The following is a 17,766-nucleotide window of genomic DNA, read 5'->3' as shown; positions in this document are numbered from 1 at the left end:
GATAAACAATTCACGACTCCATAGTCACTTTATTCTCTGCCCTTTGACCAGCTGTAAGAGCATATCTTTTTCACAAAAATCATATTATGGACAATTTTATTCTGTTTAGTCAGATCTTTTAAAATGTCATTTAATAAAGTTTTATACATTTTTTTTCCAAAAATTTTTGTGTGTATTTCCAGAAGTGTTTATTTGTGTGTGTGTGTGTGTGTGTGTGTGTGTATATATATATATATATTTCAATATGTGTCATATATATAATGTTGAACAGGAATTTTTAAACTATTAAATTGTGTTAGTCTTTCTGGGCTGCTGTAACAAATTACCATAGACTGAGTGGCTTATAAACAACATTTATTTCTCAGAGTTCTGGAGGCTGGGGGTCCAAGATCAAGGTGCCGGGAGATTCAGGATCTGGAAAGGTCTGGTTTTCGGTCTTTGTCCCTTCTTGCTGTGTCCTTACGTGGTGGAAGGATGAGGCAGTCCCCTGAGGCCTTGTCTATGAGGCATCACACCTCACTTATGAGGGCTCCATCTATGGAAGCGGAGGGGACCCTGCAGAAGAGGGAGGCTCATGTCGCCCCCTCTTTTGCACACCAGACTCTGGGCCAAGCTTCCCATAGGGTGCCAGTTTCTCCCATACTTTAAGTCTGTGGACCCTTGGGAGCAGGGGTAGGTGACAGCGACTTCCAGAGGAGGAAAGGAGGAGCATGACTTATGGAGGACAGTCCTGGGAGGAGGGAGAGCTCGGAGGCATTTCTCCCCACTCTGCCCTGAGCACATCCCTGTTTTCCTCCACTGTCCAAAGGAGAAGTTCAAGGCCACTGATCTCTGGGATCCCATAAGCTCATAACCATTTCACTCTACCCTTCTGCTCCAAAAACTGCTCCCCCATGCTTTCAGGAGCTAGACAGGGACAGGGAGAGTGGGAGGGAGGGCCATGAACAGGAGTGGGGGCTACTTACTGTCCTCCAGCGTCTTCACAGGTTGCACACATCTGTAGCGACAGTGAAGATAACAGCACTTCTGCTCACCCTCACAGTTCCTGTCTCTGTGACACAGGGGGCCCTCAGTCCTGATGCAGCGCCAATTGTCCACCGGGCAAACTCCTGCTTTCTCTTTATTTGGTAGAGGAAGGCACAAGGTAAGAGGAGGGTTTCCATCCCGTCTCTACCCATCTCACCATATCCACATACCACCTTTGACTCCATCTCCAGCCACCAGAGCAGTGGAAATGAGGACCACTACAAGGACCAAGAGACCGTCTGACCGCATGCTGCCAAGAGGCTGAGGCTGAGGCTGAGGCTGGATTTCTATTGTTTCTGCTGGGAGTGGCAATGGGCAGGGCTCAAGGTTTGCTGATGACAGGGAGGCCTGTGCTTTTCAAGCCCCGTCAGAAATGTCCACCATCTCCAGGAAGGGACTTGGGCCCTCTCCAAGATCTCCTAACTGTGAGATCCTTTGTTTGCACAAGAGGTAGAGGTGTCTACTGAGGCCAAGTAACCGTCAAGACTGCACTTTCCTATGGGAGAAGGAGGAAAGGAAGCACAGAGGGGCACTCAAGGACACACAGCCTGGCAGTGGCAGGACCAGGTCTCCTCAAATCTGATGTTCACCACTGAGCCCCGTTTCTGACTGTCCCCCTCCAGACAGAGTCCTTCACTTCTTCCTGTCATGTTGGGACTGGTCCCCAGTTTTCTCATCACTCCAGGGAAGGCTCTGTCGCACCCAGATTCCATCACTACATGCTCCAAACCATGCCATCCTCACGTGCCACAGGCGAAAGCCGACTTTGGCTCTGTTACTAGTTATGTGGCTGAAGGCTTTTCCTTTCTAAAACTTACTTTTTCCTTATTTATAAAACAGATGTCAAAGTTTTATCTCGTTCATAGAAATTAGGTTGCATTTCCTGAAATGCACCCCCACCCCAAAACCCTGCTCAGCCCCTCCAGCTCTCACATCTTCGATTCCAAGTCGCCTCCCTTCAGAACTATGAATCCAGTTTGGACTCCTAGCCTGGGGATCTTTTGGGAAGGAAGCCCATAGGTAGAATGGTGCTGTGTGTGTGGAGCAGGGCAACGTCTTGAGTCTTTTCTTTGAATTACCTCTACAGGGGGAAACATAATCCTCACAAGCCCAGGAACTGGAGAGGGTAAATACATAACGTGTTAAAAAAAAAAAAGAGATGAGAGATGTGAGCGCTTTTGAGGGAATCCTGTCCTTCACCAGCGTTTCCCCCCAAGATCAGCAATTTGATGCCTCACTGGTAGACAGGTCACCACACCTAAGATTTACCTTTTTGCCTAAGCTGGTTGAGTTAGTTTTCTGCAATTTGCTACTGGGAGTCTTGAGTAAGGTTTGTATTTGAGTATGGGGTGTGTCTACTTCCTGGGCTATAAAAGGGGCTGATTTGAGGTCAAGTGAAGAGAGGGAGGATCCCTCCATCTGGATCCCTATTAGGCGGTGAGTCATGGCTGCAGGTTCATTGGTATGTTGTGTCTCAGAGCTGAAGTCTGGGGACTTGGTGAGCAAATATATAAATGTTGGAGTATGCTGGCTATTCCTTACCTCCAACTTTTTATTACTATCAAATATACAGAAAATATTAAAAACCAGAGCAGTGATACTCATATGCACTCATATACCTATACTGGATTGAACAATTAATAACAGTTTGGATCAATAATTGTTGAAACACTTAAAACCAAACTGCAAAAGGTATATCTTCCATGCTTTACTTATATACACAATGCAAATCCTAATAATGAAAGTCTCCAACGTACGAAATGACGATCATATCTTAGAAAACTGACAGTATGTGCTACGTGTGGCCCAATAAAACACATTTGCTTTTCTGTCTCCAAAGTTTATTTGTAGCTAGTTTTTGATGCAATTTCCTGAAACAAACAGAAACACCAACTTTATTATACAAGCCCTACAGATGAAAGAATGCAACCAATGTTTTTCCTCTTTGAAAACAGCAGCATTAAACACATATTTTATAAATTTTTTTTTGTTTTGTTTTGTTTTTTGACAAGGTTTCTCCACAGAGCCCTGGCTCTCCTGGAAACTTGCTAATGAAAGACTCCCAAGAGCCTATCTAGATGGGGAGACCCCGCTTCCCAAGGAACAGCGAGACCAGCCTTCGGATGCAAGCCGCAAGAGGTTTATTTTGATACACGGGTACCCGGGGCGACCAAGCCTATCGGAGGACTTGCGCGCCTCTCGGTGGGGGTGATGGGTTTTTATAGGGCTTGGGAGCAGGAGGAGCGGTTACAGAAGCGAGAAGCATAGTTACAGGGGTCTGATTGGGTGGTTCGAACAAAGCCGTAGTTAAGTCACGTACCCAGAACAGGGAAGGTGGGAAGGCAGATTGTGAGTCGAGTCACGTACCCGGAATCGGGAAGGCGGGAAGGCAGATTGTGAGCCGAGTCACGTACCCACCCGGAACTGGGAAGGCGGGAAAGAATGCAGCGAGGTAGCTCTTCCCTCAGGGAACTTACTGCTATACCGTGCCTACTCTACATAGTGTTAACAATTGCTGCTTATCTTTTGGTCTCTCACTATGTAGACCAGGCTGGCCTTGAACTCATAGAGATCTCCCTGCATCTGCCTCCGAAGTGCTGGAATTAAAGGTCTGTGCCACCATGCCCAGCAATTTATAATAACTTCACGGAGCATAACAGATCAGAACTTATCAGGCCACCCTGCTCTAAGAGGTGGCCTCTGTCTCAAACTTCCCGCTAATTATTCTTTTGTTTTACTTCCTTGGTGGATGTGGATGATGGCAAACCCCGTGGCTTCTGGTTATGGTCACAGGGTGGAGTGAAGGTGTCCTCTCTTTAGGACCAAATATTAATCAGAGGTCATTTTCCTCTCCAGTTGACTTTGGTCTTGGTTTAAGAGGGCAATCTACTTTTGTTGCTTTGGCCATCCCTCCCTTTTATGTGGAAGCGAGATGATTCTAAATGGAAATGGAGAGTGGGGTGTGGAGATGCAGGCCTGTTGTCCCAGCACTCAAGAGGTGGAAGCAGGAAGCTCAATGGTTGGAGGCCACCCTGGGCTACATCACAAGTCCCCTCCCATCTAATACAACAATAACAGAAGCATCAACACACCATGACCCCTCAACCAAAACCAGCACATTCTGTGTGCATTAACATGGTTTTGTAGCTACAGCCAAATAACTTTTCATCTTGTGTGCCACATTCGGGGAAAAGCCAAGTGGTAAGAGCAGTGTGTGCACATGGCCAGTGGTGCTCGGGAGCTGCGGGCAGAATGTTAACATAATGGAAAACAGAAACAAAACAAAACAAAACTCCACAAAAACCAAAAGTGTAGCTGTTTTAGAGATAAATGTACTGTATCCCGATTGTGACACCCACTACACAAATCTCTGTATTTGCTAAAATGTATACAACTAGACGCCACAAAATGAGTTTTACTGAACATGCCATGTTAGTCAAGGTTCTCCAGAGGTATATGCAAAAGCAGTAGGTTTGGGGGTGAGGTGGGACTTTAAGGAGGTGGCTCATGTGACTATGGGAGGCAAGTGCAGGGTCTCGGGGTCAAGACGGCAGGTGACAGTTTCCATCTGATGCTGCACTCTTGGTTCAGAAGTGCGCATGGTGACAGGCTGGAAACCCAGGCAGGAATTATATCTTGGGAATTTTTAGTAAGAGCTGGAGAGGACAGGGTCTCCACAAGAAGAGCAACAGAACAAGAAAATTTGAACACAGGGAACTTCCCAGAGACTCATACTCCAACCAAGGACTATTCATAGAGATAACCCAGAACCCCTGCACAGATGTAGCCCAGGGCAGTTCAGAGTCCAATTGGGTTACATAGTAATGTGAAGAGGGACTGCCTCTGACATGAACTGACTGGCCTGCTCTTTAGTCACCTCCTCCTGAGGGGGAGCAGCCTTACCAGGCCATAGTAGAGGACAATGCAGCCACTTTTGATGTGAACTGATGGACTAAGATCAGAAAGGAGAGGAGAACCTCCCCTATCAGTGGACTTGGGGAGTGGCATGCAAGCAGAGGGAGGAGGAAGGGTGGGTTTGGGAGGGGAGGAGGGAGGGGCTTATGGGGGGATGCAGAATGAATAAAGTGTAATTGATGAAAAATTAAAAAAAAAAAAGGGAAAAAATAATTTAAGAACCTTAAATGACTTTCAAAAGTGGAGGAAAACAGGGACTTAGTCAATTTACATGGAGCACGTCTCGCCCCTGGGGGCAATGGTCTCCTGAACCTACTCAGACCTCGGTCACCACCACTGCTAGTTCTAGAACTGATGCAGGATGTTCCAACGAGGGGGTTAAGGCTTCTCATAATATTTCCTATAAGCCCACACCTGTTTGTTTATATCCCCCATTTTTATTCATTATTAGCCAGATAGAGCCAAGTAATTGTGGTAATGATACTTGCTTTTTTACCCAATGCTGGAATGCTAGTAAATTTACTAGCTGGTTACTCGCATGCCTCGCTGGGTGCCTGTGCCCGTTGATGCCCTCACGCTATGACTCTCTTCAGACAGAAAAGGGATCCTGGAATTACAGCTGCCATTGTTACTGCCATCTCATTGGCGACTGTTGGAGCTACCACCACGGCATTAGCCATGAGTCATACTGGGCAGATTGCTCAGACCCTGAATAACCTTTTAGCCAATGTAGCTCATGCCTTAGATATACAAAAAGGAATTAATGCTCAACTAAAAGGAGGCTTGATGGTGTTCAATCAGAGGATTGACCTCGTGCAGGAGCAAATTGATACCCTATGGCAAATCGCTCAACTTGGCTGTCAATGAAAGTATGCTGGACTTTGAGTCACTAGCATACAACATGAGAATTTTCCCTGTGCTGCAAATCTGTCTAAACAATTGTCTAGCTATAGTTTAGGTAATTGGACTGGAGAATTCGATACTACGATGGAGCAGCTGAGAGTGGCCATTGTCACGGTAAATTCTACCAGAGTGGACGCAGGACTAGCCACAGGATTATCATCATGGATTGCTGCAGCCATGAATCATCTGAAGGAATGGGTGGGCATGGGAGCGTTAGCAGGCCTTCTGGTGTTGGTCTCCTTGGTTTGCCTGTGGTATATATGCAAGATTAGAGTCTCACAATAGTGTGATGCAGCCATGATCATTCAGGCCTTTACAGCCTTTGAAGCAGGACATTCTCCCCAAGCATGGTTGGATACCATAAAAAGCTAAAATGTTACGCTCAGGATGCGAGGCTAAGCACTGCACTCAGGGTCAGCCGCTTTGGACCCAGAGAAGAGCATGTCTGATTGCATGCGGGTTGATACCCCAGGTCCCGCCTCTGAGAAAAAGGTATCAGACGGGTCTGATGCTCTTTGGGTGGATGACACCTAAATGAACATCAGTACAAAGTCCCAATTTATTTCTAATATCAGAGATCAGACCTCTACTCTTGCCTGATGCGTCTAAAACAAAAAGGGAGAACTGTAGAGAGCTGCGTAATGCCGCGCCTTAAAGATGGAGCTGGTTTCCGCCTTCCACCTTCCCGATGGTGAGTGCTCTCTGTCACGAACAACTCCACATTTGGCTAAGGCTGAGGATCTGGCTTGCTTCCATGTATGTGGACCTATCTGCATTGCCCATGTGGCATGCTGGGGTTGGCTACTCAGAGGCTATTTAAGCTGTGGGCTGGCTTTCCCCAGGGTCAGATGATTGTTCAAGGTTCCTGAATAAACTGCATTAAAAAAAAAAAAATTGAAGTGCGCATGGTGACAGGCTGGAAACCCAGGCAGGAATTATATCTTGGGAATTTTTTGTTCTTCCAGAAACATCTGTCTTCCTCTTTGTGTTCTCAATGGATAGGATGAAGCCTGCTCATACCGTAGCTGGAGTTTCTACTTTTTGTCCTCATCAGCCTGGCATCAGCTTGCTAGGTCTTCACTCTTTCTGATCCACTCAGGCTCTGGACTCTGTCATGCACAAATGTCCATATGGCTAGTATGTGTGCCTGTGTGTGTACACGTGTGTACGTGTGTGTGTGTTGGGGAGCATGGAGAAAATGTAAGGGAAAGAAGAAGGAGACATCAGCCTCCGGAAGACACTTTGGGCCAGCTCCCCCAGTTGCTGGTACCCCAATATTAGCTAAGCTCACATCCACACCCCCTTGAACTTACCTCTGGCCTGCTTTGAACATCCAGAAAGACTTTCAAGTGTGCTGAGAGCCTAAAATAAAGGACTGCAAGAAAGATAAGGATAGCAGAAGGTGTTGAAGAGGGCCTGGGGGACACTGGAGAGTTGTGGCTGAGCATTTCCTGGTCCCATTATGAAAACAGGTTACAATGAGATGGGCCTACTTCAGGTATCCAGGTCAGCTTTGCCTTCAGCTGAGAGACTGACTGGTTTTAAAATGACAGGACCGAGCCCTCCCTCCAGTTCTCCATGAGAAAATCCAAGGCTGTGAAATTACTCACTGTGATTACTTCCGCTCAGGCATGGAAAGGAATTGCCTACGTGTCTGGGATAAGGCTGTGTGTATCCTTTTAGTCACAGAGAAGGTAATTCTTCAAAATCACACCTATTGCCAGCTCCCGGGGAGGGGATCGTTGACTTGGGCATATGTTTGCCGAGTGCCGAGGGTACTGTTAGGAAGGATTTTGTCCCTGGAATCTGGAAAGGCAGCCCAGTTTGAAGCAGGCAAAGAGCCTTGCACATAGCTATTGTCCCCAACTAACAGTAATTACTTACTGGCTCACAGCATCATTGTGTTAGTAACTACAGCAGCCATAATTTAAAATACGTTAACTGAAAAGCAAAAGTAGCCCTCCCTGCCATGCTGTATTTCACGTGGCGTTCCAGCGAAAAACACACGGCTATTGCTATTAAGTTTAAAGTGTCGGGGTCCTATCAGAGAGGAGAAAGGATCGCTCTGTGGATAACATTCTTCGCCCAAAAGAGCTCTGAGGGTGACACGTGGCAGAGGACTCACTGCTGTCGGAATTTATCGTTAAACATTTATTATTTTATGTGTGTAAGTGTTTTGCCAGCATTGCATGCATGGTGCCTGAGGGGTCCAGAAAAGGGCATCGGATCCCCTGGAATTGGAGTTACGGGTCATTGTGAGCCACCATGTGGGTGCAGAGAACAGGACTGGGCCCTCTGGAGGAGCAGCCAGAGCTCGTAACCACTGGGCTATTTCTCTAGGCCTTCTTTTATCTTTCTTTGTTAGTCAATGTTACCATCAAATGAAGACAGAGACATAATTCAGTTTCACTAAGAACACTGAAAAGTTCAATGCACCCATTAATATAAACGACACTACTAAATCTGTATATAAAATTTTATACCTTGTGACTGTTAGATCACAAAGCACGCCCCTAAGATGGTGGTGCATTTTAGAGCCATACCCTAAAATGGCTCCCTGAGCTTAGCTGGCGCAGATGGCCGTGGGTAAATAGAAACCCAATCCCCAGGATTTCTCAGAAACCCCGTGACTCAGGGATATTGCTTTTCAAATAACTGCAATCTTCAAGTTCCCCCCTAAACGGCCATCCACCATCGGCAAAGGACAGCTGATACTCCTAAATTGGCCTCACTGCATCAAGCACAGAGCCCTCTCAGTAGGATTGGGACCCTGTTCTAGTCAAGGCAGAGCAAAGGAAAAAAAAAATCTCCGGAGAGGAAAGGGTCTGCCCGTGAGCCTCCAGAAACCCTGTAGAGCCTTCTTGTTCTCCTGGCTGGGCTGCTGTCCTCTACATTGTGAGATAACTCAGCAGTTTGCTCTCTAATAAACTTTTTTTTTTCTTCTATGCACAGAGTGGTCTTGTTCAGTGCTTTTGCTGCACCACTTACAGTGATGCAGCTACTATAAAAACATCAGACTGCCACTGAAAACATGGCATTGAACCAACGGTTTCCCTCAAACTTTTTTTTTTTTCCTGGCATTTGTCACAAAAATTTAGTAGGCTGAAGGGAACCATGGAGTTGGCTTGGCCTTGCTACCTTGAGAGGCGCGTGTCATAGGCTTTTCAGGTTAGAGTCCATGACTCTTGGGACACTATGTGCCTTCTTTGTTCCCTACAGACTGATCCACTCCCTCAGGCAGTGAAGTGTCCAGGCCCTATTTGTGTTTCTCTGTATGTTCTCTTAGCAGTAAGTGAAGCATAAGGACAAGTGGCCTTAGACATTAATCTTGTGTACCCTGTATAACTTGCAAAGGTCATTGTGTCCCGGCAACTACAACTGTATTGATCCTGGCAATTTCCATTATATTCTGTTTCTGATAAAGATCTAAAAAGTCTGGTTGCTCTCAATAATATTGTCACAGCCTCAGTTGTGCCGTGGCTTCTCCAAATGGCCTGATTTAATTCCTCGTAGCAATATCAGGCGATCTTGGCCCAGTAAGTAAGCACAGGGGCGTGTACAGTAGGCCATCTTCTCAAATCTCTACAACCACTGCGGTTTTTAAGGAAGTTGAAAGCAGCACAGAAGCATGAAGTGAAGAAACTGAATCAGAAAACGTTTTGTGAGGAAGATTAGGATGAGCCATGGAGGATCTCTTTCTCTACTCACTAACTTATAATGACTTATATTTCAAGACCATAAGGACCTTAGTGTTTTTCCCTTTCTCGCTTCCTGTGTAGTGCATGCGTGTGGGTACACACGGAGGCCAAAGGTCAACAGTGAGCATCTTCCTCTATCCCTCTCCACCTTATTTTTTGAGACAGGGTCACTCACTGAACCTAGAGTTCACTGGGTAGCTAGCTATGGCTGACCAATAGCCCCTGTGATTCTCCTGTCTCTACCTCCCAGCATGGAGATTACAGGCCTGGAGATCCAAGCTCAGGTCCTCATTCTTGCATAGTGGACAGTTTGCCCACTGAACATCCACCAGCCTTTAAACAGTCCCGAGGGAAAACAGTCCCTGGCTTACTCCTAACTCACAGTTGCAAACCTAGTCCCAGATCGAGACACCAGGAGAACCCAGCACCTGTGCCGGGAAAGCTGCAGTGAACATAGTGTGCTCCTCCATCTTAGGAAGCGGTGTGTGTGTGTGTGTGTGTGTGTGTGTGTGTGTGTATCTGTCCTTTGTAAGGTACAAGTGCTAAAATTTGACCCTAAAATCTCTGGAATCTGATCTATGGAAGAAAGAGAAGGGAGAGGAAGGAAAGAGAGGGGAGAAGGGCAGAGGGAAGGAGGAAGGAAAGGAGAGAGGAAGGAAGAAGAGGACAGAGGAGTAGGAAGGAGGGGATGAAGAGAGAAGTCTTACAGGGTTCCACACAGTTAAAAAGTACACAGTGGATCTGATTTATTTTGAGCGCTTCTCTGAAGAGTTCATCTACATGAAGCTGTCTTCAGTGTGGCCATTTTGTGAGGTAGGGAGCCTTTAAGTGGTACGGCCTGGTGGCAGTTGATTAGGTCATGTGAGTAACACCTTCAGAAATAATCACTACGTACCAGGCAGAACTGGAATTATTCCTTTGGGATGGGCTGGTGCCCCTCCCCCACCCTTTTCTTCTGTATGTACTGCTCTTGACTTCCACATGTGTTGCTACCACTGTGGGTGCCATTCACTTCGAGGCCCTAACTAGTGCCAAACGCAGACTGATAGTATGTTCCTGGGCTTCCAGAACTATAAGAGAAATAAACCTCCATTCTATACAAAGTACTAGCTTCAAGCGATTGCCTATGACACCAGGAAACAGCTTTTACATAGGGATTTATTTCTTTATTTTGTTTTAATACTAATAAGCATTTAACACACTAATAGGAGGGGCCTATGGGACAGAAGAATTTGAGGTCAGTCATCCAGGCTGGAGCCAACTGCACGACATCTTCCCAGCCCTGGTTAAGCAAGGGTTTCCATCTAGGAAGAGAAGAATCAGAGAGCTAGGAGCAATTATTGTAAGCTGTCGACATGGCTTGGGAACCCACTGCTACCATGGCCGGAATCCTACTCCTGGGATTCAGTTCTCCCAAGAGAACTGAGCTGTGGTGTCAGTCAAAGAATTAGGGACAGAGGGCTGGAAGATTCTAGGCAATTCAGCTATGAAATTATGAACTCATAACTCCTTATTTTTCAACTTCAATGTGAAATACAGCAAACTGAGAAATGGGGCACTTGAAAACAATCACGGCCAAAAAAAAATTCAGTAATAATTGGCTGGCTTAGATATAATGCTATCCAAATGGTCCCATTAAACAGGGAAGTCTGGTGCCCATTTCAAGCTTGATATTATGTAGCCCAGGCTGATCTCAAACTCCCCACGCAGCCAGAGAGGACACCGGACTCCTAATCCGTCTGTGTCAACCTCTCAAACGCTAGGGTTATAGGTGTGGGCCACCACTTCCTGCTGGAATGGTGTGTTTACTAGGCAACTCCCAGCCTAAAAGCTCTGATCACAGTGATTTCCACGGGTGGTGGGCACTCGGCTCTAAGACAGACACGTTAGATCCTCGGGCAGGTTTCTGGGGCAGCACGGAGTACAGTAGGTCCGGGGCCACTCACTTCAAGTCAAAGTTGTCCAAGGTTCCACACACTTCATCTGACAGTAGTAGAAACAGCACTTTTTGATGCCCTTGCACCCTTGGTCACGGTGGCATAAGGGTAATTGGAGAAACGGGCAATCAAGAAAAAACTCCGGGCAATACCCAGGTTTTGGCGTAGCTGTAGAAAAATGCCCCTGAGTGAATAGGGAGCACAGGCGGGACCCCTGCCAGGACCAGCTAGCTGGTTCTACAGAATTCTCAGAGGAAAACGCTCCCCTGCCCTAGGACCTCCAGGACCAGTCTGCATCACCTCTTTTCCTCTGTGCCCTGGGCTGCACCAAGCTGAGGCAAAGGAGGATGGCTGCTGTGAACAGTGGGAGGCTGCCTGGCTTCATCTCCGGCGACAACCGTGATCATGGAGGATGTTTGAATCAGCGCTGGGCGGTGCTAATAACCATGGGGGGCAGGAGAGGGGAGCGCTGCGGTTCATAGGCCAGGAAAGCGGAAGTGCATCAGCCTGAACAGGAAAGACGTAACTGTTTCCTGTTTACAAAAGGAACTAACAGGGCTGGCCTGGCCTTTCCTCATTCGTAAGTTCTGCTGTAGGTTCAGGTAGCAGAAGAACTGTTATTCATAGGCCCTGTGTCCGGGGTAGGCAACTCACACTTGTTATCGTGTAGTCAGAAAAACTGAAACATTTCTCCATACCTTAGGTATACTTGCAGATCAATGTTCACTGTCAAATGAGTCACCCGAGATGAGCAGTGGGCTCAGCCTAGGTGTTCATCCACAGAAGAGCAAAAAGATGCGGTGTGGTGCTCATACACAGTGGGACTGCGTGCAGCCGTAAGGAAGAGCCTTATAATCTTACATGGAATAATGCGCACTCACATGGTGATGGTTGCACGCCTTTAATCCCAGCACTCAGAAGGCAGAGGCAGTCGTATCTCTGAGTTCGAGGCCAGCCTGGTCTACAGACTGAGTTTCTGAACAGACAGAGAAACTGTGTCTTGAAAACAAAACAAAACAAAACAAAACATAACAAAAGGTAGATACTTCATGGTTTTTCCTGATATGGAACTCTAGGTTAATTGTGTGTGTGTGTGTGTGTGTGTGAAGTAGGAATAAGACAGGGAAGGTTGAGATCTTAAAGGAGGGGCAAGGAGTAAATAAAAAAGATTAATGGAATACATGTGACATGAAAGGAAATTAGGTACGTATTTGAAGGGAGGAAGGAGACCATCATCAGGCAGGCGTGAGGTATCAAGGACAGATGCAGAGAGAGCGGTGCATGTGAACAAAGCATAAGGACACATATGCATGAAACTGCCTCAAGGAAAACTGCTACATTGTCAGTTAACAAAACAGACAAACACCAACACAAGCAAAGCAAAAACAAAGAACAAAACCCAAAACACCAGAAAGGAAAAGTCAGCAGCATGCACATCTACTCTGTTGTTTTGACTCTTATAAGGGGTGTTGCCATGAATATTCTTGTACATATATTTTGGAGAATAAATGGAATGTAGGTAGAAACAGAATTGCTGGACTGATGGAGTAGAGAGTAGGAATGTTCCACCATCATGAATATGGGCAAGGGTTCTCCAATACACATATAACAATTTAAATAGCACCAATGTGTGAAAGAGCTGTGCCTCCTTACTCTTTAACTTCAGCAAAACTAGGTACTGCCAGCAGCCATTCTGGGGGCCACCTAGTGGGATCTCCCTCCATGTAATTTTGTAGTTGCCCTATGATTGCTTGTGCCCATTATATTTTGTCAACTTGACACAATCATCTGGTAAGAGGGGACCTCAACTGAGAAAATGCCTCCAGCAGATTGGCCTGTGGAGATGTCTGTGGAGGTGTTTTCTTGATTAATGATTGATGAGGCAGGACTCAGCCCCTCAGCCTGTCCTCACTTCTTTTAATGATAGACCACGATGGGGAGGTGTCATTCAAATAAAGCATTTTCTAGTGGTTTGAATGAGAATGGTCCCCATATATTTGTATATTTGGTTGCCATTTGGTGGAACTAGTTGGGAAGAATTTGGGGGTGTGGCCTCGTTGGAGGAGGGGTGTCACTGGGGAGGGTGGGGCTTTGAGGTTTCAAAAGCCCTGCCTGGTGGTTGTGTCTCAAGATGTAAGCTCTCAGCTACTGCTCTGGCACCATGTCTTCCTGCTGTCCTGCTCACTGCCATGATGATCATGACTCACCCTCTGAAGCTGTGAACTCACATAAGCTCCTCCTTCTGGAAGTTACCTTGGGCATGGTGTCTCATCACACCAATAGAGAGGTAATTAAGACACCTTTCCACCCCAAGTTGGGTTTGATTGGTTTGTTTTTTAATCATAGCAACAGAAAACTAGAACAGAAACTTAGAGCAGAGAGTGGAATATTGCTGCGATGGACTGGACTTTTTTTTTCTTTTTATAAATATGTCAGTGCTCAAAGTTCAATGAGCTGCTATGGAAGTTTGGACAGTAAAAATATTGGGAAAGGTATAGGTGTCTACAGCCATACTACCCTAAATATGGCTGATCTTGCCTGATCTCTGAAGCTAAGCAGCGATCTGGGCCTGGCTAGTACTTGCATGGCAGAAAGATGCAGGCAATGAACACATGACTTGTGAAGCTTCAGAGGGAGGCAAAGAGTATCAGGGCTATTTGTGTCATACATTAGAATCAATAATCTGTGGAATAAAAAAAACCTGTGCATTACTGGGACAGTAATGTTACTTAGCTAGGGTTGGAGAATCAGCTGTAATTAATAAGAGACCAACATCATTTGAGGTTCTGCCTTCTGGGGAGTCTTTCTTCAGGGTCCACACACAGAAGCTGTGGTTCTGCTGTTGGCAGCCAAACTTGGTAATGGGCAAGAGTTTCCCACGTGGTGCTGGTTTTGATCCTGGAGGACAGCTGGGGCGTGACATTGAGAGTAAGGCCAGAGTCTCCCTGAAAAGAGGCTAGAAGAGGTTATCAGTCATGGTACAGCCTCAGTTGCAGTGAGAATCCCAGGATTAAAAGTGTAATAGAGAGAGAAGCTGAGGCTTGACACCGTTAAGACAGCAGCAGCTCTGCAGTGAAGCTGGCCTGATTCGACAAGACCAACTGTGCGCTGTGGGTAGCAGAGCTGGAGGGTGGTTTTCGGCACCTTTGGGAAAACTCAGATGTTGTACCCTCACAGGTTTATTTTAGTTCTTCTGTTTTATTCCATTGGTCTGGATGTCTGTTTTTCTCTCACTCCCATGCCCTGATTCTATGGCTCTGTACTTGCATTTCTTTTTCTCTCTCTATTTAATACATTTCTTTCCTGATGTTTATTATTTCTTGCCACCCACTGCTTTTGAGTTTGACTTGTCATTACTTATCTGGGACCTTGAGGTTCACCACTAAGTTATTTATTCAAGATTTCTCAGGTTTTTTAAAATTTATTTTTATTTTATGTATATTGGTGCTTTGACTGAATATATGTCTCTGTGAGAGTGGAACAGGAGAGGCAGACAGTTGTGAGCTGGTAATTGAACTCGGGTCCTTTGGAAGAGCAGACAGTGCTCTTAACCACTGAGCCATCTCTCCAGCTCCTTCTCAGATTTTTTTTAAAAGACTAACATTGATAAATATACGTGTCATTAGAACTGCCTTAGCTGTATTCCTAAGAGCTTTCTAAATGGTGCTTTTAGTTTAACTTGACTGTTGGATGTTTTAAACTTCTTACCTGATCTTCACAGTGACTCACTGCATAAACTCTGATAGCTGGAATTTTCCTTTAGAACTTCCTTAGCTTTTTTGCAAAGGTAAAGCTGTATTCATTTTCTTCCTGTTCTATGAACTCACTCCCCCTTATCTCTTCATTCAGGACAGCATCAGGCAATCTCTGAGCATGCTTTCTCTTGACTTCTAGGTTCACTGTACTGAGTTGAGTACTTTTAGTAAGATTTGCTTTGTGACCTGTTTTACATAGCTTATTTTGATAATTCTGCCAAGAATAAAGTTGGTTGGGCTGAATATCTTACAGGTATCTGTTAAGTCTATTTGATCTATTATATAGTTTAACTCTGCAGTTTCTTTTTGACTTTGAGTTTGGATGACCTATCTAGAGATGAAAGTAGGGTGAAAATCACTCCTTATCATTGTATCTAGACCCATTGGACCTTAGATTGCCCTCCAGTTTATTATTTCAAATTGGATATCTTGGTGCTTTGTGCATAAATATTTGCAATTGTCATATCGTCCTGCTGACTTGTTCTTTTTATTAATATGTAGAGGCCCTCTTCTGACCAATTTTGGTTTGAAGTCTAATTTGGTTTGAAGTCTAACAGATATCCACTGTGCCATTTCTACTGAGGTTGATAACATCTTCAAAGGTCCCAAATGCACTTTCCTTCCTTACAGTTATGCCTCTTGTCACAGCCAATGAAAAGTATATAATAACTCACCTTATCCTCTCATGAAATTAATTCTTCCCTGTGTTTTCCAACAGAACGTCCTTTCTCATTTGTGTGCATCATTTCAAGTATATTTTGCAGTGCTAGGTTGTAAAACTTTCTTATTTCTAAAAATCCCAGCCTAAGGTAGCTTTTTTTTTAAAAAATTGCAACAGAAAATAGATAAATACACAATACTTTATTCCTTTTTTTTTTTTTGTATTCACATTAATAAGTGCTTTGCTCTTGGTATCAGGTCAGGCCTGTGGGGACCAAGGAAGAGCCAGAGACCACTTATGCTAGACTGAGACTGTAGCAAATGCATCTTCTCAGATTTGCCTAGAAAGAATAGAAAGAGGTACAGATGCAAAACTGTGGCAGGGACATGGTTCAGGGGCACCTGAAGTGATGCCACAAAGTGATGTGAACCCTGCTATGTGCTCTCTTTCCAAGAGCATTGAGATATGCTGTCAGGGAATTAGAGGCTAAGACTGAGTGGTTCTATATAAGCCAAATAATAAATTATGATTTCAAAAATCCCTTTAAGGTATAGTGTGAAATATTTTATCTGCTATGTGCTCTCTTCCCAAGAGCATTGAGATGTGCTGTCAGGGAACTAGGGGCTAAGAGTGAGTGGTTCTATACGAGCCAAATAATAAATTATGATTTCAAAAATCCCTTTATAATTTAAGGTCTAGTGTGAAATATTTTATTGTTGTAGGATGCGAAAAGGGGCAACTGAAAATAAGCACAGGAAATATTCAGCAGTGGTCGAGGAGATAATCTTATGCAGATGTCCTTGGTCTACAGGGACAGGCGATGACCTCTTTTGCAATGGGTGATGCATTTTCTGAGGGGCAATCTCTGGATAATCCTAATTAATGTAGATGCTCTAATTGCCATGCTGTGTAGAGGTACAGGCAGACCACAGCTCCCTACAAGGCAAGTGACTGCACGCAGGGGTTTCAGAAGGATATGGAGAATAGCATGTCCGGGGCTGCTCACCTAATCCAAACTCTCCCAGGGGTCCACACAGCGCATCTGACAGTAGTAGAAACAACACTTTTTGGACCCCTTGCAGCCTCTATCACGCTTGCATTTGGGCACGAGGACAAAAGGGCAGGGAACATGAAACTCTGGGCAATACCCGCGTTTGGACATAACTGCAAGAAAATATCACAAGGTGAGTCTTGGGCACCGATGAACTGTGAACCGCTATTTCAAGGATCAGTGCCAAGTGGTTCCTTGAACTCCTCGGAGGAAAGGTTTCTCTACCCAAGCAGACCCAGGAACACTGTACCTTACCCTCACTCCTCTTGAATATGAAATGAGCAATACTGCAGCAGAGAAGGATGCTCATTGTGAATAGAGAGAGGATACGCAGCTCCATCTCCCAAGAAAGCTGTGCAGGTGAATGCGGAGGCCAGGTATGTTTCTGTCAGCTTCACGGGTGGGCCGCCATCAGGAGGACCTGCAGTTCATCAGAGCAGGACAGCAGAATCGACAACTTGACACATGTTTTAGGGCCTGGCTGGGCTGTCCTTTTCTTGGGGTGTCACAAAGTTGGCCTTTTCTTCAGGTTCCTTTTATACAGGACACTAGGTGTCAGTAAGAGCAAAAAATACTTTTTTTCCAGACTGTGCATCAAGATTGGCCAACTCCTGGAACAGTGGCTCAACAGTTAAAAATACTGGCTGTTTCTTCCAGAGGTTCTGAGTTCAATTCCCAGCAACCACAAGGTGGCTCACAACTACATATAATGGAATCTGATGCCCTCTTTTGGCATGTGGTTGTATGTGCTGGCAGAGCACTCATCCATTAAAAATATGTAAATAAATGAATCCTAAAATAATGCCCAACTCTCTCTTCT

The 17,766-nt window shown here is 45.3% G+C and overlaps 3 protein-coding genes across 6 annotated transcripts; all 3 read right to left on the bottom strand.

The window, feature by feature from the left end:
• Nucleotides 1–343: 343 nt before the first annotated feature.
• LOC110548247 (WAP four-disulfide core domain protein 12-like) lies at nucleotides 344–1,355 on the bottom strand. Of its 3 annotated transcripts, none has more exons than XM_021636341.2 (3): nucleotides 1,200–1,355; nucleotides 966–1,118; nucleotides 344–535 (listed from the first exon to the last, which is right to left on the bottom strand). In XM_021636341.2, exons 1-3 carry the CDS (start codon nucleotides 1,273–1,275, stop codon nucleotides 510–512), a joined length of 255 nt encoding a protein of 84 aa, XP_021492016.1. In that variant the 5' UTR covers nucleotides 1,276–1,355; the 3' UTR covers nucleotides 344–509. The 3 variants fall into 3 exon arrangements, with proteins under 3 accessions (XP_021492016.1, XP_021492017.1, XP_021492015.1); XM_021636342.2 differs by having other exon boundaries at nucleotides 344–555; nucleotides 1,197–1,303; XM_021636340.2 differs by having other exon boundaries at nucleotides 1,197–1,303.
• A 9,397-nt stretch (nucleotides 1,356–10,752) lies between these two features.
• Nucleotides 10,753–11,906, bottom strand: LOC132653533 (WAP four-disulfide core domain protein 15A-like). Of its 2 annotated transcripts, XM_060381318.1 has the most exons (3): nucleotides 11,780–11,905; nucleotides 11,489–11,647; nucleotides 10,753–10,846 (listed from the first exon to the last, which is right to left on the bottom strand). In XM_060381318.1, exons 1-2 carry the CDS (start codon nucleotides 11,862–11,864, stop codon nucleotides 11,490–11,492), a joined length of 243 nt encoding a protein of 80 aa, XP_060237301.1. In that variant the 5' UTR covers nucleotides 11,865–11,905; the 3' UTR covers nucleotides 10,753–10,846; nucleotide 11,489. The 2 variants fall into 2 exon arrangements, 1 of the variants encoding a protein (XP_060237301.1); XR_009591262.1 differs by lacking the exon at nucleotides 11,489–11,647 and having other exon boundaries at nucleotides 10,756–10,846; nucleotides 11,780–11,906.
• A 4,995-nt stretch (nucleotides 11,907–16,901) lies between these two features.
• Nucleotides 16,902–17,286, bottom strand: LOC110548216 (WAP four-disulfide core domain protein 15B-like). Its single transcript, XM_021636293.1, has 2 exons — nucleotides 17,202–17,286; nucleotides 16,902–17,059 (listed from the first exon to the last, which is right to left on the bottom strand). Exons 1-2 carry the CDS (start codon nucleotides 17,284–17,286, stop codon nucleotides 16,902–16,904), a joined length of 243 nt encoding a protein of 80 aa, XP_021491968.1.
• Nucleotides 17,287–17,766: the final 480 nt, after the last annotated feature.

Source organism: Meriones unguiculatus, chromosome 4 (genome assembly GCF_030254825.1).
Source record: "Meriones unguiculatus strain TT.TT164.6M chromosome 4, Bangor_MerUng_6.1, whole genome shotgun sequence".
In the NCBI taxonomy this organism is placed as follows: Eukaryota; Metazoa; Chordata; class Mammalia; order Rodentia; family Muridae; genus Meriones; species Meriones unguiculatus.
Note: the sequence above shows the minus strand (reverse complement) of the source record. Positions and strands in the feature narration are given on the sequence as shown.

Bases quoted from the DNA above. Each gene is read 5' to 3' on its own strand.
- LOC110548247 (XM_021636340.2), bottom strand. From the start codon at position 1,275: ATGCGGTCAGACGGTCTCTTGGTCCTTGTAGTGGTCCTCATTTCCACT. The intron at 1,119-1,196 runs GTATGTGGATAT...TACCAAATAAAG, and splicing joins TGGAGATGGAGTCAAAGGTG to AGAAAGCAGGAGTTTGCCCG. The intron at 536-965 runs GTAAGTAGCCCC...CCGCTTCCATAG, and splicing joins TGTGAAGACGCTGGAGGACA to ATGGAGCCCTCATAAGTGAG.
- LOC132653533 (XM_060381318.1), bottom strand. From the start codon at position 11,864: ATGAAGCCAGGCAGCCTCCCACTGTTCACAGCAGCCATCCTCCTTTGC. The intron at 11,648-11,779 runs GTGATGCAGACT...ATTTTTCTACAG, and splicing joins CAGGGCACAGAGGAAAAGAG to CTACGCCAAAACCTGGGTAT.
- LOC110548216 (XM_021636293.1), bottom strand. From the start codon at position 17,286: ATGGAGCTGCGTATCCTCTCTCTATTCACAATGAGCATCCTTCTCTGC. The intron at 17,060-17,201 runs GTAAGGTACAGT...ATTTTCTTGCAG, and splicing joins CATATTCAAGAGGAGTGAGG to TTATGTCCAAACGCGGGTAT.